The sequence below is a fragment of the Podarcis filfolensis genome (genome assembly GCF_964270895.1).
Source record: "Podarcis filfolensis genome assembly, chromosome: 18".
Taxonomy (NCBI): domain Eukaryota; kingdom Metazoa; phylum Chordata; class Lepidosauria; order Squamata; family Lacertidae; genus Podarcis; species Podarcis filfolensis.
Genome location: NC_139622.1, coordinates 1,787,740 through 1,815,441, shown reverse-complemented (window position 1 = coordinate 1,815,441; position 27,702 = coordinate 1,787,740). Strand labels below are relative to the sequence as shown.

The window sequence follows — 27,702 nt, the reverse complement described above, 5'->3', positions numbered from 1 at the left end:
GGGGGCTGTTGCACACAGGGTGGGCTTGTGGGCTTCCCCTTGGGGCATCCCCACAAGACGCTGGGTTCGGTGGGCCTGGCCTAGCAGGCCTATGCCGAAGTTCTTAAGGCCAAGTCTACCACAGACTTGTATTGCTGTGCAAATCAAATATTTTATTACGGTGCTCAAAGCTGGAGAGGAGGAGGAGGAGGAGGAGGAGGCATGGGAATCCACAGCCGAGGTCCTGAGAGGCCCTTCATGGTAGCCGGGGGGCCGTCAAGATGTCCCAGACGCAGCAGCAGCAGAGGGTGGCCCAGCAAGCGGCCAGGCAGGTGGCCAAGGTGGAGGGCTCCTTCCGCTCTTCTATGATGTACACGGGGTGTCCAGGCCCAGGCCCATAGGCTAGTCCCGAAGGCAGAGGGGCAGGGTAGGCCTGGTAGCCCTGGTACCCGTACGGCGGTGTGTACGCCGGGTAGGGGGAATACGCAGACGGGTATGGCCCTGGCGGGTAGCCGGCATATGACTGAGAAGATGGGTGCGCCCCCGGTTGCTGGGGCTGGGAGGCATTTGGATCAAGGCCTCCCTGGGATGGCGGAGGTTTTGAATGGTCCATGAATATTCCCCATCCACATCGGAAAGGCTGCCAGCAGACAAGAGGCCTTTCTTCCAAAGGGAACGAAATTCGAAATGTGACCTAGGAACTGGAGCGGCAGAGGAGACGTCACAAATCTATGCTGGAAAAGAAAAAGACAGAGAATGTGGCACCCGGGAGGAAATGAAATACCTCCCCCCCCCAAAAAATACGTGATAGGGGAGGTGGCATGGTTGAGTCGGCATCTGTATGTCTCCAGAGACAATGGGGGTGAAGTCAAACTATGTCACAGGAAGAAGCCGGCCAGTATCTACACAGTTTGAAGTCTGAGTTAACTCTTGATTAGCAAAACCACACTCTTCACACACTTGGTTCCCTGTCAGGCCTAAGGAACAGAGCAGCTCATTCCCAGGGGTCTCACTCCAGGAAAACCAGTTGCCAAGACTGAGAGTCCCCACCTCCTTCTGCCAATCTAAGTCCCCTCCTCTCCAGGGCTTTCCCAAAGCAATCAGAGTCAATGCCTGCATGCAGCCAACCTCTCCTCCGCCCTCTTCATGCCTCTCCTGGTTCTAGGAGACAAGCGGGGAGGGGAGATGGTCGCAGCAGGAGGGGGAGACACCCAGGCCTCTTCACAGGCTGAAGTGTCCTTCCTTTCCTGCTTCAGCTTCTGCCACAGACTCCCCTTGCTCACTAAGCGCTTCGGACACCTCTTCCAAGTCTGTTCCCCTTTTTCCTCTGGAGGCATCTCCAGGCTCTTCTTAGTGGTTCCCCAGCTTATTCCTCCCACCATTCCTCTGTGTCCAGTCCATACAAACCACTTGGCTGCAAGGACGGTAACTCATAACTGCTGCTTCCTGTGTTGTTGTTGCTGCATTAGCAGCACCAAGGTGACGTGGTAGAAGTTCATAAAATAATAATAATAATAATAATAATAATAATAATAATAATAATAATAATTTATTTGTACCCCGCCCATCTGGCTGGGTTTCCCCAGCCACTCTGGGCAGCTTCCAACAAAGATTAAAAATACATTGAAATGTCACACATTAAAAACTTCCCTGAAGTTTAGATGTCTTCTAAATTTCAGGCAGTTGTTTATGCCTTTGACATCTGATGGGAGGGTGTTCCACAGGGCGGGCGCCACTACCGAGAAGGCCCTCTGCCTGGTTCCCTGTAGCTTTGCTTCTCGCAGTGAGGGAACCCCCAGAAGGCCCTCGGGGCTGGACCTCCGTGTCCAGGCAAAACAAAAAGACTCCTTCAGGTCTACTGGGCTGAGGCCATTTAGGGCTTTAAACACTTTAAATTGTGCTCGGAAACGTACTGGGAGCCAATGGAGGTCTTTGGCATGGAGAAAGTGTATTGAGAGAAGTTGTTCCTCCCTTTTGCCTTCTCCGTTGGGATTCTGACTTGACATCAGGGAGAAGTTCCTGGCGTTAAGAGCCGTTCAAGAGTGGAACAGACTCCTTCGGAAGATGGTGGACTCTCCTTCCTTGGAACTTTTTAACACGACATTGGATATCTTTCAGATATTTTTTAGCCATGATTCCTGCAGGGGGTTGAGCTAGAGGATCCCTGGAGGTCCCTTCTAACTTTACAGTTCTCTGATTATAATAGGTGCACTTTTGCAAACATGGTTTGGTTGAAGACCTGCATTGCAAATTTCAGATGAGTGTGAATTTCAGAGGACTGTGTTTTGGTTCCCGCATTGTTACGGAAAGTGCCAGTTTAATGGATTGGCCTTCAAATGCACATTGAATTCACTTTCTCATCCCTGCTCCCTGTCCTTGGTTCCTTCTAAATAAAACTGAAGCCCAGTGAACCACACTGATGCTCGGCGAAACATATGGCTCACAATATCTGCAACGTACACCTGTTTGACTGCTGGCACATGTTGACTTCCTTTTTCTGAAGAAAGATCTGAGGCTCTCAGCCTGTGGGACAAAGCCTGCGTCATCAGTTGCAGGTCTTCTGAGAAAGAAGCATCTTTATCTGCTAGAGATCATGTGCCACCACCCCTCTGCTCCTTCCCCTTGTATAATAACAGCATAGGTCTGTTGCGTTAGCAGCAGCACCTGTCTCCTGGCCCAAGCACGGGACTTTTGCAAACACCCCCCCCCCCGAGAGCACAATGAGAGAGACACCTTGGGGATCCTGCAAAAGGAGAAGGAAGGCTGAGAAGTGTCTGTGTTTCTGAGCCACACACACAAAAGTTGTATTTATTTCGTCTGGCATCAGTCACTAGGGACTGGGGGTGGGGGAGCAACCTGATTTGGTTTGCATTGAATGGTAAACCTGACCTAATTTGCACTTTCGGAAAGAATGAAACAAAGCTATCCTTTGAAATTTGCACCTCTCTGAACTTTGGTGTCTTTTTCTCCACCTAAGTAATGTGAACAAAAATGCATGGACTGGGGTAAAGTGTGCCTACAGAGGCATATCATACTGAACACAATGTGGAAAAATGTGCTGTGCTAGGAGAAATTGCTTTGCTAAAATGTACAGGATTCCTGCATTGCAGGGGGTTGGGCTAGATGACCACCCTGTTCCCTTCCAACTCTACAATTCTATGATTCTACTCCTGCGATTAAAATGCATTACTTGCCCTTCACTCAAAGGTCCCAGTGTGGGCTGTAACTATTAAAACACAATATTAAAAACAGTTTAAAACTGCCCAACCTCCTGTTCTCCCAGTGGTCAACTTGATGCCACCATTGGGAACCTCACAGGCAGGACCTGAGCAGAACCAGCAGCTGTCCCCGCTTGGGATCCCAGTCGCCCCGCTGCCTCTGACAGGGGAAGGATAACACCCCAAAGGCCTCATCCAGGTGGAAAGGGGGGGAGGAGACACAAACTTCCCAGTGACAGGAAGAGAGGGAGAGCTTCTGAAGTGCTCCTCCTCTCCGTTTGTCCTGTTTGGGAATGCCAACTCACCAAGCCGAGCCAGAGATCTCTGCAGCAACAACTCCACTTGCCAGGATTCGAAAAGAAGCCAAGGCAGAAAGAGAGAGTGAGATGAAGCCACTGATCTCAGCTGTCAGTCAGGAGGATTGACACGAGAAGCCAACTGGCCCTTTCCTCACCTGCCTTTTGTGACATCATCACACCTCTAGGGGAGGAGGGGCTGCCTGAGGGCATAGGGAAGTGGAGACAGGGAGCCTCCGCACCAAAAAGCCAGCCGGCAGCAAATCACACTGTTCAAACTTGGCGTTAACATTTATTAGCAAAAACACAATCTCCGTGGACTTGGCATGGTGAGTCTGCCCCGATGAAGTTTCCGAGACAGAGTCCCAACCTCCCCACAACCTTATCTATGCTCCCTCCTCTCCAGGACTTCTTACAAGCACGCGGAGACTTGCTCTTCCTGCTTCTGCGAGATGAGAGGGGAGAGGGGAGATTGTCACAGCAGGAGGGGGAGACCCCCCCCCCCCCGGCTACTTCACCAGCGAGACTCATCTCCCTCCTGGCAGCGTCAGCTTCTGCCTCTGATTCCGGACTGCTCTCTGCCACAGACTCACCCTGCTCACTGTTGCCTCTTCAGCTCCTGACGCTTCTCCCTCTGATCACTCATCATTGTCCCGCCATCCGTCAGTCCCCTGGCTTTGAGTCTTCTTCGCTTGGGGGGTTCCCCAGATAGTTCCTCCCCGCCTTCCTCTGCATCCAACCAGTCCATGACACTTGGGGGCCAAATGCAGCTCTCCAGACATCTTCATCTTGTCCTCAGGACTCTCCGCAGATCACATGGCCTTTCTCAAGAGCTTTTGCCTGGCTGATGGGTGTCCTTGATCTCCATCCATGTCTTGTGCTGGCTTGGGCAGTGTGTGTGTGTGTGTGTGTGTGTGTGTGTGTGTGTGTGTGTTTGTAAACAGAAACCTGAAGCTCTTGCAGTGCTAGAATCTTGCTTACTGCGGACACTTTTGGATTTTCAAGTGAGTGCCCTGGGTGCCACCCCCTCTGGTCACTTCTCTTCCCCCATCCCACCCCCCTGGAGCACCCCCCCCCCACTAGCACAAATCCACAAAGAAAGTGAGAGATTTTCCAAGGGGGTTCAGGTAGAAATTTGGTCCAGTGGAATTAATCCAATCCTTGAAAATCAGAGTTGAAGGAGAGAGGCTGCAAACATGCCATAAGGGATAAGGCTACCACAGGCTAGTAGCCACAGTCGCTGTGCTGCACCTCCACGGCCAGAGGCAGCAATGCTGGGAGCCACAGGAGCAGGAAGGGCTGCTATTATTTATTTATTTATTTATTTATTTATTTATTTATTTATTTATTTATTTATTATTTGTACCCCACCCATCTGGCTGGGTTTCCCCAGCCACAACAAAGATTAAAAATACATCAAAATGTCACACATTGAAAGCTTCCCTAAACAGGGCTGCCTTCAGATGTTTTCTAAATGTCAGGTAGTTGTTTATCGAAGACAGGAGTGCCTGGCGTGCTCTGGTCCATGGGGTCACGAAGAGTCGGACACGACTAAACAACAACAACAAGTTGTTTGTCTCTTTGACATCTGATGGGAGGGCGTTCCACAGGGCGGGCGCCACTACCGAGAAGGCCCTCTGCCTGGTTCCCTGTTGCTTTGCTTCTCACAGTGAGGGAATTGCCAGAAGGCCCTTGGAGCTGGACCTCAGTGTCCAGGCAGAACTATGGAGGTGGAGACGCTCCTTCAGGTATACTAGGCCGAGGTCGTTTAGGGCTTTCAAGGTCAGCACCAACACTTTGAATTGTGCTGGAAATGTACTGGGAGCCTTGTGCTTGACCCCTCCCTGCTGGCTTCCCATTGGGGTCGTCTGTTTGGGCACTGTGGGAGCAGGATGCTGGGCTGGAGGGGCCACTGGCCTGATCCAGAAGGGTCTTCTGATGTGTGCAGCCAAAATGGGAAGGAGCACCACTCCTTCAACATTCTTCTTTAGCTCTGTGTACTGTTCAAGAGGGGGAAAGGACCCGCATCACCTCCTGGGGAGAGTGAGTTTGGGAGGGGGGTCATCTGTGATTATTGCACAATGTATGCCTAGCTAAACTAAAAACATCAGTGCTATTTAGAAGAGCATTATGGCATCCAATCACATTCAAAAAGTAGACGGAAGCCTCTCCTTGATCTCAGGAACCACCATGCAAAATCTGATACCTTAAGAGGTCTCCAAACGAAGAGCAGACAAACAGACAGGCAACCTTCCTAAGCACAGAGTAGGCCAGGTGACAGCTCCCTGCCCCAAGGAACCTCCATTAAATTATGTAAGCCTCAGCTCTTATAAGGCCCCAATCTTCTGGGGCTTTTAAATTGTTCTTTAGGAGTAATTGCTTAGCCATCCCTGTGAATCAACAGTCTCCAAGCTCAACACGTTCTTGAGCAAAGGGAGGTTGATCAGACCTAAAGGTTTTTGTGACAGTTCCAGCAACCACCGCCCTGTTTTTCGCTAGGGTGGGTCCATCCTGCAGCAGCCAAAATGTGGTTTCTCGGTTCTGGGTGTGTAGCAACATCCCCTTCCTCTTGTTTTGCTGGGTAGGGCACATGCCACCATGTTTTTTTCAGCAAAAATACAAAAAGCAACCACAACAATTTGGTCACCTCACTTTTGCCGGGAGAGAACTGGATGCTGCAGCCACCAGCGCTTAGGGGCCAAATCCATCAGAGCAGGTGAGCCTGGAAGAGAGGGGAGTGGCAGCTATTTAACTTTCCTCCTGTCCATCTTTCCATTCATAATTATCCACCTGTCTACATAAGCTCCCGCTTTCACAATTGCACACATCATGCATTTAAAGCACATTCCGTCCAGCCAAGAACTGCAGTCTCGCCTTCACGGAGTTACTGTTCCCAACACTCTTAACCAAACAACAGTTCCCAGGATTCTTCCAGGGGGGCGTGCTTTGAATGCATGGTGTTTCTGCAGTCCCTCTCTTGCAGTCCTGGTGACTTCGGAGGATGCCTTCTTTCACAACAGATTCTGCATCTAGACCAGTATTGCTTACTCAGACTGGCAGTGGCTCTCCTCTGGTTGAGGAGATTTATTTGCTGTTTGATCCTGGAGTTGCCAGGGATGGGATGGGGGGGGTGGATTTATGCAAGGGCTACAGCTCAGTAGGTTTGGGTTTGAGCCCCACACTGGGGGAAATGTTCCTGTGTTGCAGGATGTTGGACGAGATTATCCTTGGGGTCCCTCCCAACTCTACAGTTCTATGATTCCTTTCCCTGATAGGGCTCCTAGTCCTCATGGTCCTATTAAAATAGGAAATGCAGAAATCTGCCTTACAATGGCTCAGATAATATCCTTCTGTCTTATCTCCACTGACTGCTTCTTTGCCATCTCCTGCTAAGTGATTCTTTGATAAAGGGAGAACCTGGGACCTTCTGCATGCAGGACACCTGCTCTTGCACTGGGCTCCGTGGCAGAGCACCTGCTTTGCATGCAGAAGGTCCCAGGTTCAATCCTGGTCATCTCCAGGAAGGGCTGGGAATGTCCCCTGCCTGAAGCTCTGCAGAGACACAGCAGATTCTCTAGACAACGCTGAGTGAAATGGTCCAATGAGGGACTCAGAACAGGGCAGCTTCCTGTATCCCAGTCTGAAACCGTCCTTCTTCTAGAATCACAAGGATTAGAGTCTCACTTTAGGGCAGAGGTGCCCAAGGAGGGTGGTACTGTCCGGGGGGGGGGGGAGCAGCATGGAGGGTTGGAAGTTTTAATAAATGTCTATCCGACTTTGAAAAGCTGGTCTCTGAATCAGCTTTGTCGAATTAATGAAACCAAGTAAACTGGGTTTTGAATCAATGTGCACTTAATTGTAACTGTTCCGAATGTCATTGTGTTAGCTCAGTTGGCTACAGCATGGTGCGGGTAAAGGCAAGGTTGCCGGTTTGATCCCCAAATGGGACCGCTGCATATTCCTGCATTGCAGGGGTTGGGCTAGATGACCCTCAGGGTCCCTTCCAACCTTACGATTCTATGAGATTATGCTCCTTCGTGGGTTGTGTTGACTGCTCTTTTATAGGGAGGGGTTGTGGGCGCTGGGGGTGAGTTTATGGGACCAAGGAGGCTGGAAAAGTTTGAGAGCCGCTCTTCAGGAGAAGGAGCATCGCTCAGTCTGACCCACTGCAAGGCAGTTCCCTATATTCCAGGGTTCCTCGCCTGCATTCATCTCCCTCCTTCTGTGGTCCATTCAGATCTATTTCCCTCTTCACGTGCCCACGTCTCTCTGTCTCTCTGCTGGGGTTCCAGGCTTTCCACATCCACCTGCAATGCGTTACTTTGCTTAATGCCTTTTCTTCTTCATTTCAACACTTTGATCCGAGAACTGGGGTGACGCACGGGGGTTGCTGCTGTGGTGTTTTTTTCCTTCCCGGCACCTAGAGCCTCAATTAAGACTTGCAAAAGTTGCAATGCGCAAATCGTAAAAGAACATTGCAATGCAAGCCTCTGCAGATGTTGAGAAACAGGACATGACTTCTTTTTTAACAAATAAAATCCTGCAATTTCTCCAAGGAGCTTAGGCCGGCGTATAGAACATGCACGTGCCGTGATTCCTTCCCTTTGCTTTTATCTTCACAACAACCCTGTGGGGCAGGCCAGGCCAAGGGTGCTGCTGGCCCACGGTCACCCAGCAAGCGTTGAGCCCATGGCCCCCTCCAATTATTCTGAAATGAATAATAATATTCACTGTGAAGAATATGGTGCCTAGACATTCCTCTGTGGCGACCGGAACCCAGGAGCGGAAAGAGGCACGTGCCTCCACAGTTCTGGGTGTTTGTGAGGGCAGATTAAGGACGCAGGAAGCTGCCTGGTCCCACTTCCGTCTGGTCTCTCATGCACACTCAAACACACTCTCTTTCCGTGGGTGGGGCTTTGTTTTAATTAAACAATTTGGACATAAAAAAATAGACCAGGCTGCCTTTCAGTCTGAATTTACCATTTAAGCAACTGCATTTAGCAAATAACTGCAGCACCAAGAGAACAATGTAAGGCAGGAACAATAATGCGAGTGGCATCTGCAGAGAAATGTTGAATGTTGCAGCGCGTGGCATCTGCTTACACACCACAGGTGGTACTTGACCGCCTTTCACTTAGTCTGCCCATTAATGAATATGACCATGTTCTATTCATTTCAATAGGTATACTCTGAGCAAGACTTAGCTGAACGGATCTACTTAAAGCAACAAAAGCCATGTAAGCCTACGTCAAGGAAATAAGTAAAAAAAATGAATATTGTATACCGTTTTATGTAAGCCACTTTGAGATTTATTTGATTAATAGATAGATCTTGCTCCGTAAATCAATAAAATATCAAAATGCATGGGGAACGAAAGGTCAGGTGAGCCGTTGTTGCTTCCCCACAGCTGGTTTTTTTGGTATGCACTCCTTTCAGCAAAGCAATATCCTTTCTCCCACACCCCTTCCGCAGCAGCCAAGGAACTTGCGGTTCCTCAGTACTTATTCCTCTTCATCCAGCGTCATGCAGTGATTGACGGATGAGTAAGAACAGAAAACGTGTTGTGCTCTGCTCTGAAATGATGCCACCGGAACACCCCCCCCAAAAAAGGCAATACCAGGAACTGCTGAAAAGAGGGAGCACATCCTTAAAAAACAGGAAACATGACCTCAGGTGACCTCTTTCTCATTTCAACAACCTCTCCTCATTGACTCTCCTTTCTTCTCTTAATTTTGCAGAAATTTGGCCAAGATGGAACTCTGGACCGGCCATGGACCACGGGTGGGGCTCTGGTGAAATTGTGGCAGCCATAGTGAGGTCACCCCTGCTTGCTTCCCAACTGGGTGCAGAGACTGAGTGAGCTGCTGGTTCTTCTCATGTTTGAGACCTTGTTTGACAACCATCAGCTCAAGAAGACGCACAGACTTCTGACTTTCACCAGCACCACACCTTGTGTCCATTATTGCGAGATCCTAAGCAGTGGACATCGCTTTGCCTCCATCAAAGGCCAAGAGTGCTCCTGTGTTGTCTCAAACAAGTCTTCCCAAGAATAGGCCCAGTTTTGTTTCCGTACTGATCCATCAAGCAATCTAGAAGATGACTGACATGGAGCTCTTCAACTCCACCTCCTCGCCCTCTTCTTGGACAGCCCTCCCCACGTCTGTCCCAGACCCCCGACTTGCTTCGGCCCATCGCCCAGAACTCTGTTACCCAACGACGGACACAAACCACGTCAACATCATCCTGTACCATTACAACTTCACAGGGAGGATGCAGAATCGCCGCCCCCAGGAAGACCAGATGAGTGTCCTGAAGATGGTCATTATTGCTGCCAGCTGCCTCATCATCCTGGAGAACCTGGTGGTGCTGCTGGCCATCATCCGCAAAGTGCGCACCCGCCGGTGGGTCTACTCTTGCCTGGCCAGCATCACCCTCAGCGACCTCTTAGCCGGCACAGCCTACTTGATCAACCTCTGGTTGTCGGGGAGCCGGACCTTCCAGCTGTCGCCCACCATGTGGTTCCTCCGCGAGGGGGTCCTCTTTGTTGCCCTGGCAGCCTCCACCTTCAGTCTGCTGGTGACAGCCGTGGAGCGCTACAGCGCCATGGTGAAGCCCATCGCCGAGAAGGCGTCCAGCAAGACCACCCGCCTGAGGGCCCTCTTCGCCTTCTGCTGGAGCCTGGCCATCCTCATTGGCCTCCTCCCCTTGCTGGGCTGGAACTGCATCTGCCATGTCTCCCGCTGCTCCACGCTCCTGCCTCTCTACGACAAGAACTACATCCTGTTCACTGTGATCGTCTTCAGCATCATCCTGGTGGGCGTTGTGGGCCTCTACGCCTCCATCTACTGCTGGGTGCAGAAAAGCGCCCAGCAGACCTTTTCTCGGGGCAGCCGGAAGAGGTCTCTGCGGCTGCTGAAGACGGTGCTGGTGATCCTCTGCACCTTCCTCATCTGCTGGACCCCTCTCTTCATCCTCCTCCTGATAGATACCTTTTGGGGGAACACAGCCTGGGCTCCCCCTAAACTCTTTGGCTGGATCTTGACCTTGGCCGTGACCAACTCATTCATCAATCCCATCATCTACGCCTTGGGGAGCAAGGAGGTGAGGAGGGCTGTCGTGGAGCTTCTCTGCTGCTGCTGCATCTGGGCTGGGGTGCGCGGCCCCCGAAATTGCCTCGTTGCCAGCGATATCCATGCCAGCTCTTCCACAGGCTCCTTGAGAGGGCGTGGCAGCTTCCGTAGCCCAGTAGCCTTCAGCAGGAGAACCAGGGAACCTCTCTCCAGCAATTCAAGTGTGCTGAGCAATGACACTTCAGGGCTGCACCACACCCAGGACTAGAAACTCCACTCTTCCAGACCATGAGGAGGAGAACCCTCAGAACTTGTCTAAAAGATTCTGTTGTGCATGTCTTCAGGTGGTTCAGAGGAAGACCAGAAGCCTCAAAGACGACTGTAGTAATAGTGGGGACTATCCACCCCACCCCCTGACCAGTCCTCCTAACCCTGGCAGGACCTGGCAGGAAGAGGGAGAGGTCACTAGGTGTTGCAAGTCACAAGCCAAAGGGTAAAGCTGCCGCCACCTCCTTTCCTGGGCCACCCTCAGATGGGGCTCCAGGAGGAGAACCCTCCTTCGATATTTACCAGGTTGCCCAGCCCTGTGTCACTATACCGTGACGCAGACAGAAATTCAACAGGTAGGTGTCCTAAATGGCCAGGCACCGGTTTAGCTTCTCTGGGCAAAAGTCCTTTTCCAAGTTTATTGAAAAGGCCACTCAAAAAGTTGGCACAGTTCTTGAAAGTTTATAAACAGAAAATAAAAACGTTATAAAATATAGCTAACTAAAAACCATACTCATGCAATAACAGCTCAGAGCACAGCAAATAGTCAAAGTCCCTTTACTGGTCAAACGCTCTCAGGCAAAACACCAGGGCAAGATGTTCTGCAATTTGCATCTGAATTCCCCAAACCCTTTATCCTTGAACACCCCACGAAGAGGATCATTTCTTTAGGTTAATTACCAATTTGCCAATGGCTGTATGATGAGACTATATCTCCTGATTGTTGGGAGTCCAGCACAGCTGAACTTTGTTTATGCTCAGGGACCTTGAGATCAAAAGGCTCTCCCCTCCTTCCTTCTCTGACAAGTGCCAGCCTCTTGAGTTGTAAATTACTGGCCAGCCTCCTGCACCTTTTCACCCCCAATCCACATTCAAGCCCCCAGCTGCCCGGATCTGCAAATCAGATAACATCTCAACCTGCCCAGAGTCAGGATGCAATTTAACTCACACTTCTAGAGACAGGGAGTTGTTTTTTTTTTAAAAAAAAATATTTTATTAGGTTTTTCCGTAATATCTCCAATCATACAATTTTTTAACATCACATATTTTAGCTTAGTGGACCTCCCTCGACTCCTCTGACAATCATTCATGCTTACATCCTATCCACACATTCCTTAGTATAGTATCGCCTTTTAATACATTTTTCCATCCTCTTTTACATTTTTACGATATTCCTTATTTTTTCACAAAGCTTCTTTGAAACACACTAGCGTTATATTTTCTTCACATACAGTTTTCAAATATTCTCTAAATTTTCCCCAGTCCTCTAAAAACTTATTATCTCTCTGAAATCTAACTTTCCCAGTTAGTTTATCAAGTTCTGCAAAATTTGTTAGTTTTACTCTCCATTCTTCCAAGGTTGGAAGTTCTTCCTGCTTCCACTTTTGGGCCATCAATGTTCTCGCAGCTGTTATTGCGTATTGGAAGAGTTTACAGTCCCTCTTATTTATGTCATTTTTAGTTATTCCCAAAAGGAAGGATTCTGGTTTCTTTACAAAGCTATATTTCAGTATTTTCTTTAACTCATTGTAAATCATTTCCCAGAATCTCTTCACTTTTTTGCACTCCCACCACATATGTATAAATGTACCTTCCTTTTCCCCACATTTCCAGCATTTGTTACAAATTTTATACATTTTTGCCAATTTAGTTGGGGTCATATGCCATCTATATACCATCTTCATAGTATTCTCTTTCAACGTGGTACATGCTGTAAACTTCAAGTTTTCATTCCATATTTTTTGCCAATCTTCCAAATCTATACTATACCCTAAATCTTTGGCCCAGTGAATCATTACTGCTTTGACTTCCTCGTCCAACGTATGCCATTCCAGTAAGATTTTATACATTTTGGAGATTATCTTATGATCATTATTAATAATTTCTGTTTGAAATTTCGAATCCTTTTCTTTATACCCTCTTTCTTTCACCTCCTTTTTAAACATATCACTTATCTGATAATAGTGTAACCAATCAAATACATGTTCTTTTACTTGCTCATATGGTTTCAGTCTCCATTTCCCATCTTCTTTTACCACTAAGTCTCCGTAAGTAATCCAATTACTTCTCATATTAATTTTTTTGACTCCCATAACCTCTAATGGGGATAACCAATGTGGAACCCCCATTTCTAATATATTCTTATATCTGTCCCACACTTCCATTAGCGGTTTCCTGAAGATGTGGTTTTCAAACGATTTATAACCCATTTTCTTCCCTTGCCATAAGTGAGCATGCCACCCAAATCTAACATCAAAGCCCTCTAAATCCAATAGTTTAGTGTTTTTTAGTTTTATCCATTCTTTTATCCAGCAAAGACATGATGCCTCATAGTACAGTTTTAAATCTGGCAGGGCAAAGCCTCCTCTTTCTTTTGCATCTGTTAGTAATTTATATTTGATTCTCGGCTTTTTGCCCTGCCAGATATATCTTGAGATCATTCTTTGCCATTCCTCAAATATCCTTACTCCTTTTAATATTGGGATCATTTGAAATAAGAATAGCATCTTTGGGAGCACGTTCATCTTGATCATTGATATCCTACCCCAAAAGGATAATTTTAGCCTTCCCCATCCCTCCAGGTCTTTCTTAATTTGATTCCACACCGGGACATAATTATTTTGGAACAAATCAATATTTTTGGGGGTTAGCCATATTCCCAAATATTTGACCTTTTTGACGATTTCAATACCCATTTGTTGCTGCAGCACTTCAATCATTATTTGATCCATATTCTTGATTATAATTTTAGTTTTTTTCCTATTTAATCTAAAGCCTGCCACGTCACCAAACTTTTCGATCTCCTCTAGCACTTCAAATGCACTATTCATCGGGTCTTCCACCATTATTACCAAATCGTCGGCAAAGGCCTTAACTTTATATTCATTTTGGCCTACTGTCACCCCCTTTATTCTTTCATTTTTCCTAACTGAACTCAGAAAAACCTCCAAGACCATTATGAACAGCAAAGGTGAGAGCGGACAGCCCTGTCTAGTGCCTTTTGATATTTTGATTTCTTCTGTTATCACATTATTCACTATCAATTTCGCCTTTTGTTCAGTATATATTGCCTTAATTCCATTAAAGAAATCATTCCCCAGTTCCATATATTCCATATTTTTCAACAGGGAGTTTTATACTTAAAAAGACCAGACATCCATTCCCCACAAGGCCACAGTTTTAACTCTCCCACAATGCCTCACTCCGGCACAAACCAGTGTTTAACATACCAAGCTTTCCCAACTTCACTACAACGACAGCGCCATTCCTGTTGCTGCAATGTATCCCCTGGATGTGTATTTTGTCTCACTGTTGTATATTTTTAAAAATACATATATGCAAGTCTGAACAAGAAAACTATTTGATCCAGATTTTTCCACCAAGGGTGGAATTTTTAACACCATTGGATTGATGTGTGAATTGCTAATTCTTCTTTGCAATCAGCCAATCAGAAATGGTGGGCTATTTCCATTTTACCCCTACCCATTGAAATTAAAGGACGTAGTATACTTATACTTTGCTTGTTGTTGTTTAGTTGTTTAGTCGTGTCCGACTCTTCGTGACCCCCTGGACCAGAGCACGCCAGGCACTCCTGTCTTCCACTGCCTCCCGCAGTTTGGTCAAACATACTTTACTTACTTATACTTAATTTTAATGGGTCTACTCTGAGTATACCTTGGTGGCATACAAACCCTATGATGTGATGGGGTTTGTGGGGTGGACTGACAGGGCCCCTTGAATATTATTGCAATCGGCCACCAAGCAGGATGAACCTCCTGACACTCTTTAGTGGACTGTCCAGCTGAATTTCTCAGCCCTGAGCCATTTTATAGTAAAGCTTAGCCAACACAGAAGATAGTTAAACTGCAGGGGCAAGAAACCCAAGACCCTCTAGGGGGCACTGCTGAGCTGCATTGGAATGCAGAGGTTCTGAACAGAGGCTGTTAGCCACCGATTGTGCCCACTATGGGCAAACCATGGTGGTCAGCAACGCTGCAGCTGCTGAGGCCCCTCACCCTCAGGACAGGGGGGCTGAACAAGGGGGAACAAAGGCAGCCTTAACAGCAAGGTTGTCTGTGTGCTTGGATGCTTAAACCATCTCTTGGGTTCTGAATTACGATTAACATTACATTTTAGGGCTGTAGCTCCGTGGCAAAGTTCCTCTTTCCCAATAAACAGATCCCAGGTTCAACCCCAGACAGGTAGAGTTGGAAGGGACCCTGAGCATCATCTAGCCCAACCTCCTGCAATGTAGGAACAGGCAGCTGCCCTATACAGGTGCCAGACCGTGGCATTCTCAGCACCAGCTCTAACCGACTGAGCTACTCAGGCCAGGGCTGGGGAAGACCCTCACCTGAAACCTGGGAGAGGAGGAAGCCAGAAAGAGCACGCTGGCCGGGTTTGTTATAAGATCTAACACGATGCTGCTCACATCTAATGGAGGCTGGAGCACCCGAACTGTGCAACGTGACGCTGTGCTCTCCAACTCAAGGAAGGCCACAGGCATTGCAGCACAGGAGCTTAGCATGATGGTCCCTACTCACGTGTAGCATTTACACACATACCAGCAGCACACCCAAAGAGGGCTCCGATCCACGATTCTTTTTCTGCAGGCAAGGAGGAATCCCTCCCTTTGAATTCCCTTTCAATTGGATTCTGCGAGCGGATGGGGGGTAATTTTCACAGGTCCCCACAGACTTGGAAGGACCCTGAAGGGTCAATCTAGTCCAGCCCCCTGCAATGCACATGTGGTCCCCGGTCCAATGTGAAACCATACCAGACCTGCTTAGCTTTGCAAATGTGTGAGTAGTTTTATTGCTGCACCAGTCACAGGGATTCCAATTTTGTTTTGTTTTTAATGGAGTGTCAGGGCTGGAATCAGATACAGGTCAGCAGGAAAGATGCAAGGCTCAGTTTCCAGTGAAGTTCAAGGAAACAGCACACAACTCTTGCCCCATGAAGCCATTTGCCAGGAGTGAAGGTCCCTCTCTAAGGCTTCTCTTCTCCCAGATGTTTCCCAAGGAGTCTCAAACTGCGTCTGTGCATCTCTGGCCTCTGTTCTACCTTCCTCATTATTCTGAGCATTCTAGGAGACCAGGGCACAGGGGAGCTTGTTGCACCAAGACGGGGAGACTCCCTTGCTTCTTCAGCAGCCTCTTGACCCCTCCCTCCTCTGCATCAGCCTCAGAGTCTGAACTGCTCCCTGTCGCAGACTCCTCCTGCTCACTAAACCCTGTTGCTCCTCCCCTCTGACCTCTCCTTGGTGTCCCACCGCCAGTCCTCTGGCTCTGAGCCTTCCTCTGGGGTTTTCTGGGGGGGGGTGGGTGCACCTCCTACCACTCCTCTCTGTCCATGGCATTAGAGTTCCTCATATCTGGAGCAGATATGAGTGGGGAGCTGCAAGAGGAAGGGGGCGTTTGACAAAATTCACTTCTCCCTGCTCTCCTTTAAGACTCAGAAAATAGAGACAGGCTCCCTGTAAGGAAGGAACAGGGAGCAATTACAACCCCGGGGGGGGGGGGGCGAGTGCATGCTTGGGCTTTGGGTGAGACCCAGAGGCAGCAAGTTTGGCTACAGGGGTGCCAATTTGAATAAAATATTGGGCCAACCCAGGTAAGCCCTGTCCCACATAATGGATCACAAGATGTGGCATATACACACCATTTGAATGGCAATGCCAATCGACTGGGGGGGGCGGCCCTCTCAAATATTTTAGGGGGGGCAAAGGGATCCTGGTCCCCAGAGGTTGGCTCCTGTGGTTGGCTACGTTTCAACCACATGACACTTACACAACCCTTGCCATCCAGGCCAGCAAAAGGCATTATCATAGTTCAGTGAGACATCCCAGGTAGGCACTACATGGGGTTGGACTAGATGACCCTTGGGGTCCCTTCCAACTTTACAGTTCTATGATTCTTAAATCCAAACTATTCCCCCTGACACTTCACTGCCAACTGACTGACTGGAACCTCCAGCCAATCAGAGTCTGCTGTCCATCTATTTTTTTTTTAAATAATTTTTATTAACTGGCCAATCACATCAAATTAAATCACATCACATAAATTCCAAATTACAAAGCCAAATTTTTAAATTTTGTTGGGGGAACCCATACTTCAAGATCCAAAGGGGGATTCAAATCATCTTCTTATTACTGCGTTAGTGTCCAAATCAGTCTCAATCAGTCCAGACAAAGTTCATAATTCTATCCAGTCTTATCTTGGTGTTTCCACATCATATCTTGTTCATAAAATTTCTCTTTTTCTTTTACGATCTCTTCTATTAGTCTCCTTAAGCCGATAAGCAAATATAATAATCCTGTGTGAATTTCCCGTTCTTCCAATCTAAGTCCAGATGGTTTCCATATATCTCCTTCGTAGATAACATCACTCTTTCCATCATAAATCAGGCATTTTTTTCGCTCTTAAATCCCACAGAGGAGTTTATCCACGATATGTAAACAGCACTATTTCTCTCTTTCTCCTCCCAGACCCAAGAGCTCCAACAATGCCTCCCAAGATGGCGACGGCATTTTTAACTGCGTCATTCCAAAACTCTTAACTTTCCAGCTTCGTCTTGAAACATTGCTTTGGTTCGAAAGTTTATCTCCACACAGCCTTAAATCACAGCTTAAGTCCTTAAAGTTCTGACTTATTAGGGGAGGGGATTCTTGTTAAGTCACGTAAAAAGGAATGGAAGGTTTTTCCCCCCTCCCCCCTCAGTCATTTGCAATACCGTATCTTGTCGTATCTTCTCATATTTTATTCTTGCCTTGTTATCAGAGATCTCTTCTGTCAGCAGTCTTTACTCCCCCTTTTTCCTTGAAGTATGTGCAATTTATCTCGTCCAAATTGTTTCTTTTGAAGATTCTTGCAAACTAGAGGCGCGGATCAGAGACGGCGTCAAGGAGTGCCGGAATCCCACAGGAGGGCTTTGTGCCTAGCGCCCCCACCCCCACAAATTCGGGGGTGGTATAGGGCACAGCAGGCAAGGGCCGTCCCCCCCATAATCCTGGGGGGGTTAAGGAGGCTAATTACCCCCATCATAGCCTCCAAATTACCTCGTGTGGGTCGGAGAGATGTTATTGTCAGCCATCTTCCGATGCGCCACCTAGTGGCCCCCCCTGCTGTCCATCTACCCAGACCAATCAGACTGAATTTAACTGATCCAGGCCCCACCTAATAAAATTTCAAAGTGGTCCTTTCTCTCTCTCTCCTCCATCACAACCTGTCACCAAAGCAGGCTGCGAGCTTCATTGACAGTACAAGTCCCCAAACCTTTAAAGTTCAGTCACAGGATATTGCTTTCTCCAAAACATGAGCACAAACAGGCATATATCATTGCAGCAATTATCCACAGATTTTGCATGATGGACTCCCCCACTAGGGTTAGCAATGGCTGCTTCCAAGCTCTCGCCTCTTTCTTCACAGACTTTACTGAAGAATTTAATAACAATAACCAAACTAAAAGCATTCTCCTCCAAGACAAATGCATGTATAGATGCTAAGCCTTGTGCGCAGTCGTCCACGTGGCGTCAAAACAAACCTTGAAAAACCTTTGCATTACAGATGCAGCTCACACGCACAGGGTCTACTTCAGTCTCAAGCGTTACTCTAATTTCTCCACAGCTGCTGTTTGCAGGCTTGTGGCTGGCTGTTGGGGATCACCCTCATGGAAAGAGGCACACATGATTCTAAATGTTTTTATTTTTAAAATGGTTTAAAGGTATTTCTGTACCACTTCAGAGCAGACAATATTCAGCCAGGTGGACTCAGTATAAATCAGCTTCCTAGTTGGATTGCCTTAAATTAATACACCCTCTTGTGTGGGGCTCCACATCTGGCGAACGAATTTGCTATGGATTGCGGTACGACCCAGGGCACTGTATTTACTCCGAGGGAAATGTTCGCACGGAATCAGCCCGTGTGCATCTTTGCTTACTTGCAAGCCCCCGTTTGGCCACAGGGGGGCGCTTTAAACTCGCCCATGCAGGAAAGCCTCCTGAGCTCGCACTTGGCTCATTCTCAGAATCACCCAGGCACAGAAAAGGCACTTCTCTCGTTTGCAGGGAGAGCTGGCTGCCCACTTCCCGGGTCTGTCTTGCAAAGCAGGCAAATCCATCTTTCCAAACAAACCAGAGCAGACAGAGTTAAATAATTGTGGAGCTGGAAGGGACCACCAGGGTCATGTAGCCCAACCCCCTGCAATGCAGGGATTGTTTGCCCCACATGGGGCTCAAACCCACGAATCTCACACTCTACTGATGAATGCAACTGCCAGGCTCAAGCTAACAGGCTGGTTATAGTCAGCTGAGGCGGAGGAGTCATCATGGCTAACACGGCTGTCCCATTCCCAGATGAGGCATGGAGGCAGTGTGGTGCAGTGGTTAGAGTGTTGGACTAGGACCCGGGAAAGACTAGGTTCAAATTCCCACTCAGCCCTGAAGCTCACTGGGTGACCTTGGACCAGTCACCAGCTCTCAGCCTGACCTACCTCACAGGGTTGTTGTGGGGACTGAATTGGGAGCAGGGAGGGCCATGAGCTCCTTGGAGGAAAAGGTGGGATATAAATGCATTATATAATAAACAGGGAGTTCCTGGGAGGGTGTCAGGGCTGGACTGCAGGCAGCTGTGTGGAGTGGGGAGGGCAATAGCTCAACAGCAGAACATCTGCCTTGCATGCAGGAGGTCCCAGTTCCATTCCTGACATCCATGGATAGGGCAGGGCGGGATCCTGTTTGTAAATCCTGAAAAGCTGCTGCCAGTCCGTGTTGACAACACTGAACTTGATGGGCCAATGGTCGCCAGTTGTCTAGCTCAGTAGAAAGCAGCCTCCTATGTCAGGCCAGGAGGTGCCAATTGGGTCAGAATTTGCAAAAACTGAATTTTTTAAGCTCTTTCAAATGGCACTATTTTTAAAGGGCTTTCGTGGTGATTTTGATGCCTCCTAAGTCAGCCTGGGGGTTCCTGGGTGTCATATAAATATCATGGGCAAACCATCAGCCAGCAGTGTGATGCAGCAGCAGACAAGCCAATGCCATTCTAGGCTGCATCCACAGAATTAGTTTCCTGCTGTAATAGTACTTCTCTGTTCTGCCTTGGCCAGACCACACCTGGAATACCATGTCCAGTTCTGGGTGCCACAATTTAAGGTGGATATTGACAAACTGGAACAAGGTGACCAGGACGGTCAAGGGTGTGGAAAGCAAGCCTTATGAGGAATGGTTGAAGGAGTTGGGTATGTTTAGCCTGGAAAAGAGGAGGCTGAGGGGAAATATGATAGCCATCTTCAGATATCAAAAGTGCTGCCACAATCAAGCTTGTTTTCTCCTGCTCCGGAGGGCAGGGCCTGAATCAATGGCTTCAAGTTAAAGAAAATTCCGATTAAACATCAGGAAAAACTTTCTGGCAGGGAGAGCTGTTAGACTGTGGAACAGACTCCCACAAGAGGTGGCAGAATCTCCTTCCTTGGAGTTTTTTACGCAGAGGTTGGATGGTGTCTGTCAGGGATGCTTTAGCTGAGATTCCTGCATTGCAGGGGGTTGGACTAGATGGCCCTGGGGTCCCCCTTACAATTCTATGATTAATAAGCAAACCTGGTCTCCAGGTCTCTGTGGTTCAGATGCCATTTCCGCAGTGCCTGTCTGCTTCCATTGCCTGTGGTGCAGGGTTTTTCCTGCCAAAGGACGTTCCAAGCCAAGGTCGCCCAAGCCTCCTTCTGCAAGCCAGAGGGGGGCTCTTGCTTCTCTGTGTAACCAGAAGAGACAGTGGCTGCCTTCAGGCTTCATTTATCTTGATTAGCGGACCATTTGGCGTTCATTTTTCAAACCTCTCGAATCGATTGCAGAACTGGTTGAGGGGCTGGCAAGAGGACCGGCATCTGAGCTGCAGAGAAAGCTGTTGGCCGAGTGTAGTGCTTGGAGCAAATCAGTTCAGTTTTTCAGTGAATTGCTTCAAAAATAAGATTTAGGGCAACAGATTATGCTAGTAGGACTGCAAGAAGTTCTGTAAGGAGGACTATTTGAAATACTGCAAGAAAGACTATGTGGAGAATTATTAGTTAATGATAATTAAGAGTGATACAGAAATGCAGAATAAGTGATAAAGAACAGAAAATCATCAGAGGTGTTGACGGAAGTCTAAAATATTGTAAAAGATAAGTAGTTATATGATTGTTGGAAATGATATGTTTAAAAAACTAATAAAAATGTATTAAAAAAAAGATTTAGGGCAGAAAAATGGAAGGACTTCTTCAAGCAGTGCATAGTTAAACTATGGAACTCACTCCTACAAGAAGCAGAGATGGCTTTAAAAGAGGATTAGACAAATTCAGAGAAGGCTGTCAATGGCTCCCAGCCTCCACAATTGGAGGCAGCGATGCTTCTGAATTCTGAATATCCGTTGCTGGAAACCACAAGAGGGGAGAGTGTTGCTCTTTAGGACCTGCTTGTCGGTTTCTCACTGGGACATCTGGGGTGGTGGGTATCTCAGTTGTTAGAGCATGAGATTCTTAATCTCAGGACTGTGGGTTTGAGCAAAAGACCCCTGCATTGCAGGGGGCTGGACTAGATGACCCTTGGGGTCCCTTCCAGTTCTATGATTCTATGACTACATTGATTGATTCCATTTCTATGCTGCTTTTCATTCAGAGGAACCTCAAGCGCCTTACAAGCAGTGAATAATAGTAGCATCATAAAACATACCAGAACAATGCAATGCAGCATAACTCATATAAAATAATTAACCAATCATCAATAAAACTATCACAACCTATAAATCACTATTAAAAAAACGACAACCAAAACTAAGCTGAATGTCACAATTACAGCAAAAGTCATTACATTAACAAAATAGCAGCTTTTTAAAAAGCCCTGTTAAGGTCATGCATGGCCCCCTGACTCATAATGGGATAAAGAGTCATGGGCCTAATAAGTCACTGGGCGTCTTTTCCTGCATTGCCTTCATGTCTCAATGGCTTCTGAATCCCAGTTGCTTGAGGCCCCCAGAGGAGAGTGTTGCTCTGGGGCTCGGATCCTGCTTTTAGAGCTTCCCATTGGGGCATCTGGTTGGCTGGGCTAGAGGGACCCCAGGCCTGATCCAGCAGCCTGGCTCTTCTGAACTACACCTGAATGTAGCTCCCAGGGTTGCCCAGTTAACTGAACATGAATTAAGTTGGTTTCCGTTTGAGCTTTGAACAATTCCAAGTTTGTCTTCAGGCTCACTCTCTTGAAGGTGTCTTCGGACCCTTGGAAAGGGTCTCCTAAACCCAGACGAGTCAGAGGTTTGTGGCAATTCACCAGTGGCCATGTGCAAGAAGCGGCACTCTGCACATGCTCAGGGTGCATATCTTTTAATTTGCCGCACCTGCTCCAAGGGAGAGCCTGGGAAGAAAAGTTCTCGCGCCAGCCACAGGCAGGTCCACAGCAGTCCTGCTTCCGTCTCCTTTTATGTCAATCAATTTCTGATTCCTTGTGCTGAAGACTCGCCAGCTGCGTTTGGGGGCTGGTGGGATGAGTGATATGAGAAGCTGGCGCATTGAGCTGCAGAATGAAAGAAGCTTTTTTCTGTGGTGCCCCCCCTTCCCCTTTTCTGTGCCAACTCCCCCCCATTTCTCTTGCCTGCCAGTGGTTCTAAAACACTAATTGGATGCTTAATGGTGGTAATTAATGGGGAAACTTCATTATGAGCTTGCGTGACATCTAGCTTCAGGGTTTGGGGGGAGGGCTGTGAGGTCAGAGGAGCGGAGGTTTCCAGGCAGGGAGACAGACAAGGAGAGAAACTGAAACTCAAATGACAAAGGGATTTGCAGACTTTGCTGTTATCTCTGATGAACAGGGAATGCAGGGGACTCTTCTGTTCCCTGCACTGGGGGTCTTCTGGCTTTTCATAAATGCCATTTGTTACATCTGGGCTGCAACACTCCGACTCCAGAGAGAGGGTCTCAGGGCCTTGGGGGAGATAGCAGCTTACCCTCTCTGCTGTCAAAGAGAGAGATCCAGTGCTGTCTTGCTGCAGAGATCCCACCGCCCTGGCCCAAGTGAAGTTGGCAAACCCAGAAAAGGACTGAGAAGTGATAGGGATCAGAGCATCTGTTTATGTGCAGAAGGTCACAGGTTCAATCCCCAGCATGAGCCCTCTTCTGAAACCCTGGAGAGCTGCTGCCAGTCCGTGTAGACAGTACTGAGCTAGATGGAACAATATATCTGATGGGATATATGGCAACTTCCTATTTATTATTATTATTATTATTATTATTATTAATTTATTTATATCCCACCCATCTGGCTGGGTTTCCTTAGCCACTCTGGGCGGCTTCCAACAAAACATTAAAATACAATAGTCTGTTAAACATTAAAAGCTTCCCTGAACAGGGCTGCCTTCAGATGTCTTCTAAAAGTCTGGTAGCTGTTGTTCTCTTTGACATCTGGTGGGAGGGTGTTCCACAGGGCGGGAGCCACCACAGAGAAGGCCCTCTGCTTGGTTCCCTGTAGCTTTGCTTCTCGCAGTGAGGGAACCGCCAGAAGGCCCTTGGAGCTGGACCTCAGTGTCCGGGCAGAACGATGGGGGTGGAGACGCTCCTTCAGGTATTAAATGTTGGCATCTGAAGAAGTGTGCATGCACACGAAAGCTCATACCAAGAACTAACTTAGTTGGTCTTTAAGGTGCTACTGGAAGGAAAAAAATATTTTTTTGTTTTGACTATGGCAGACCAACACGGCTACCTATCTGAAACATCACAAAAAGGCGGTCTTAAAACAGAAATTTGAATGTTGTTTTTCTCCTCTCCTTGTTTATCTCCTGTCTGGCAGGTTCCTTGATTGGATTTCTTGGGGAGCCTGGCCAGTCTTTTGTAGTGATAAATACTTATTCAAACACAGACATACCCTTAAGACAGGATTTGTGAAGGAAAAGACAATGGGGAGGCTTTTCCAGTTTGACCTTGCAGAGAAAACATTTGCTCAGTTTAGGAATCAAAATGGTTCCAGGTTGGCCTTCCTGTACGTGCGGTTATGAATATTACCATATATCTAAGACCATAAAATTCCTATCACACCTCTTTCACACCATTTCCATAAAGTCCCAACTGCTGCAACCTTTCCTCCTAAGGGAGTGGCTCCATCCCATGGACCTTCCTGGTCACCCTTTTCTGACCCCTTTCCAGCACAAAAATATCCCTTTTGAGGTGAGGCCACCAGAACTGCAGGCAGCATTCCAAATGCAGTCTCACTGGAGATTTGTATAACAGCATTAATGGAACCGACAGCTTTATTTCCCATTCCTTTCCTAATTGTATGGAATTTGCCTTTTCTACAGCTGCCCTGAGAGAAGGTGGTCAGTCTCCTTCTGCACCTTTGCGGAGAATCTCGCTCTCCCACAAATCTGCACAAATGCACCCACTCCCCGCCTGGATTCTGTAAAGGGTTCCCTCTCAGAGGCTTGATGAGGTTTGGAACAAATGAAGCAGCACACAGTCAGTTGCAAAAATTGTTTCCAGACCCGACCAGCCATCAAAGACTCTGAAGGGCCGTTTCCTTCAGAACGAAACGTATATATCAGCTTCAAACGCCACTTTCAGGACAATTTTGATTAGACCAGCTGCTCAATAGCAGATTGAGTCCCAGGAGGGGTCGGATGGCGTTTTGTGTTTCTGACAATGCCAACCCCCCCTCTCTCTCCCCACCCCTTTATCCTTCGTTGCAGTTCCGACATCAGATGATTACAGTCCCATCCCTTTGATTTGCTAACAGATCGGAATGGAAAAGTTGGGGCGGTGGAGGAGGGGTCCCTTCTCCCCCCCCTTCCCTTAAAAAATGAAGTCTGAGCAAAAGGGGACTTTGGCTTCCCAGTTAATGAATTGCTTTCAAAGGCCCCCTGCAGAGACATTTCCTCACAGTCTCCCCCAGAGGCCCCAAACAGATGCCAGTTTTTGCATGATTAATTCTTTTCGCTCTTCTCTCTCTCCAACAAATCTCTCTGCCATCCCATCCTCTCTCCTGCTGGGCTCTGGCACCATCTTCTCCACCAAAGGAGGTGGCAGTTGTAAGGCGTGCCTGAACAGAACCCTCCGCGATGGGAATTGGCAAGCCGAGAGCAGGCTCTCACCAGCCCAGTCGGCTCACATCACATCCTTTTCTCTTTTGAAAAGCAACAAAGAAGTGTTGGGGGGGTCTCCGCTTCCATTCCAGGGGCCCTTTGCACTGAACTCCCGAACACGTTATGAAGAATTCAACTTGGGATTGCTGAGGTTTGCACACTGTCAGAGGCAAGAGTGCTTCTGAACAGGAGTGCAGAGTTCCTTCATGCCCTCACAGGCACACCCCCTTCTCAGCTTAGGTATTCAAAGTACTAAACTTCTAAGATTATACTGAGTCCAGTTTTGGGTGCCGCAATAAAAGGATGTTGAGGTTTTTAAGCAGAGTTTGGATGGCTGTCTGCCATGGATGCTTCAGTTGAGATTCCTGCATTGCAGGGGGTTGGGGTCCCTTCCAACTCTTTGATTCTACGATCCTATGATGCTAAGAATCCTAGGACCCTTGCACCTACGGGACCGCCCAGAGGGATGATGGGAGTTGGAGTCCATCAGTATCTCCTGGTATGCCCCGCGGAGGACCTTAAGGTCCACAAATGACAACACTCTGGAGGTCCCAAGTCTCAAGGTTGGTATCAACTAGGGCCAGGGCCTTTTCAGTACTGGCCCCGACTTGGTGGAATGCTCTGTCCCAAGAGACTAGGGCCCTGCGGGACTTGACCTCTTTCCGCAGGGCCTGCAAGACAGAGCTGTTCCGCCTGGCCTTTGGTCTGGACTCAGTTTGGCCCTTATGTTTCCCTCCCCTTACAGTTTTGATCTATGGGCTACTTTTCAAATGAGGCTGCATTTTAAATTGCATTTTAACCTGTATTTTAAATTGGTTTCCCCCCCCCTATTATGTTTTTACTGTGATTTTATTGGTGTTAGCCGCCGGGGAGGGCAGGGTATAAATAAATTGTTGTTGTTGTTGTTATAGAGCTATAATAATCAGGGGTGCATTGCAACAAGCAGTGTAGATCTCCCTGTTTTTTTTCCTTTTGATTTGATCTACTATTTTCTGTGTACACAGACGGGCAAATTATTTGGTCAGCAAATTATTTGGTCCGTTGTGAGGAGGCTGGGACCTTTGGACTCCACAACTGCCAAAACGAGTTCCTGTGCTCACTAGGCCTCACACTTCTGTGCATACCATTTCTTCTAGTAAATAATTAACTTAACTTACTCTGTGTGATTTATTCCTGTCCCGCTGCTGACATCCAGCCTCTCTTTCTGTTCTTACATGCTCAGAGGCACCTTTCACTAGCAGCACAGGACTCTCCAGGCTGCATCACACCCCAAATATTTTCACCTGGGTGAAATGTGTCCTTGGTGTGGACAGAGCTGTGGGTGTGTGCAGAAACTAGGCTGCTGCAGAAATGAAACCACACAGTCCTTTTTCTGCCCCCTTTGGCTTCTGATCCTGCCCATTTGTCCCCCAGAAGACCATTCATATTTTGCTTTTAAAAAAATTACACCCCCCCCAAACAAACCTCTTTTTAACTTTGTCTTTTATCGCCGGTTGTAGTATTGTTTGCATTTTCTATCCCCACCCCATAAACCACTGAGAGGTTTTTAACGATCAAGCAGGATATTTAAAAATAAGAAAATGCACAGCGAAAAAAAAAGATAAATCTCAGAGCTGGCCTCGTTGCAACACAGCGATTGGTTTGAACGGTAAATCTACATCTGACCATAATTGCTATTTAAAAAAAACAAACAAGTGACACAGAGATCTGGCCCCACGTGCAAAGGGATTTTAAAAAGGCCAGATGGTGTTCTTGGGTTGCTTGTTGGTTAACTTGCTTTTTGGATCAGAAATTTAGGCGCCATTGTTTTCCACCTTTCCGTTTTCATCGCTTATTATAATTGTTCCCTCTGCTCCGTATGTGATTGCTGGGTGAAATAAGCAAATAAATAAATTTGCAAAGATGAGAAGAAATTCTAGGTACCAGAATAAGAGAGAGAGAGAGAGCAGAGAATGTAGGTGGTGATTGGAGAGGATTCTGCGAAGGATGGGAGGAAAGGGAGGGGAGGGGAAGAGCCCTAGGAGACCCCCCTGCAAGACTTGTGAGCCGAAAAAGGCTAATTGTTACAGACAGATGAGCCCCCCCAGCCTATCAATAATTCAGCCCAGAGAAGTGCTGGAGCATGTTGGATTAATAATGGATCAGGCAGCTGGGGCCCTCGGCCGCCTCCTCGCAGGCAGGGCGCTGGGCCTGAGCCCTCTGTCCTGGCGCTGGGCACTGTGGGTGCCTTTTCAGCTCCAATTAGCCGACCCGAGGCGACCGGAGGGGGGTCACGGGGGGCACCTTGGGGTGGCTGAGGGAGGTGAGCAGGTGTGGGGGGCGCAGGGGGCTAACAGACGCCTCCTTGATGGCAGCAGGAGGAGGAGGAAGAGGTGGTGGTCGCTCTGCAGCCCCCACTTCCCTGCCTCCTGAATTGGGCAGGGGGGAAATCTTTGGGGGAAGCCCTTCACCCCAAAGCCCACCATAATGAGGGAAGGGAAAGGATGCGGGGCACTCGCTGCGCCCCTGTCCTCAGGCTTAGAACCGAAAAGGCACAGCGCTAAAGGAAAACGGAGCAGGAGGGAGGAGGAAAGAAGCAAACTCGGGGGCCGGTTCTTAGCTCAGAGTGCTGCAAGGGGCCAGCAGGGAGAGGAACTTGGGAGTCAAGCAGCACTGGATTTAGGGCAGGGGGGGGGGTCTTCTGCACAGGGCGCCGAGCTGAGGGGGTGCAAAATAACACCACCACCTATATTTATACGGGTACCTACTCAAAGTTAGGTCCTGGTCAGAAAAACAGTGACTG

At 48.0% G+C, this 27,702-nt stretch overlaps 1 protein-coding gene and 1 long non-coding RNA gene across 4 annotated transcripts; one reads left to right on the top strand and one right to left on the bottom strand.

Moving 5' to 3' along the window:
• Positions 1–126: 126 nt before the first annotated feature.
• On the bottom strand, positions 127–3,636 carry LOC310753610. The gene is made up of 2 exons (XR_014543378.1): positions 3,503–3,636; positions 127–713 (listed from the first exon to the last, which is right to left on the bottom strand). It is a non-coding gene; the product is annotated as an uncharacterized lncRNA (long non-coding RNA).
• Positions 3,637–3,704: 68 nt separating this feature from the next.
• On the top strand, positions 3,705–11,807 carry S1PR4 (sphingosine-1-phosphate receptor 4). Of its 3 annotated transcripts, XM_083594748.1 has the most exons (3): positions 3,705–3,822; positions 5,676–5,767; positions 9,232–11,807. In XM_083594748.1, the coding sequence occupies exon 3, from the start codon at positions 9,590–9,592 to the stop codon at positions 10,829–10,831; it is 1,242 nt and encodes a 413-aa protein (XP_083450874.1). In that variant the 5' UTR covers positions 3,705–3,822; positions 5,676–5,767; positions 9,232–9,589; the 3' UTR covers positions 10,832–11,807. The 3 variants fall into 3 exon arrangements, with proteins under 3 accessions (XP_083450874.1, XP_083450873.1, XP_083450872.1); XM_083594747.1 differs by lacking the exon at positions 5,676–5,767 and having other exon boundaries at positions 3,710–3,822; XM_083594746.1 differs by lacking the exons at positions 3,705–3,822; positions 5,676–5,767 and adding an exon at positions 6,114–6,209.
• The last annotated feature ends 15,895 nt before the right edge of the window (positions 11,808–27,702 follow it).

Excerpts from the sequence above, each read along its gene's own strand:
- S1PR4 (XM_083594748.1), top strand. The coding sequence starts at position 9,590 with ATGACTGACATGGAGCTCTTCAACTCCACCTCCTCGCCCTCTTCTTGG.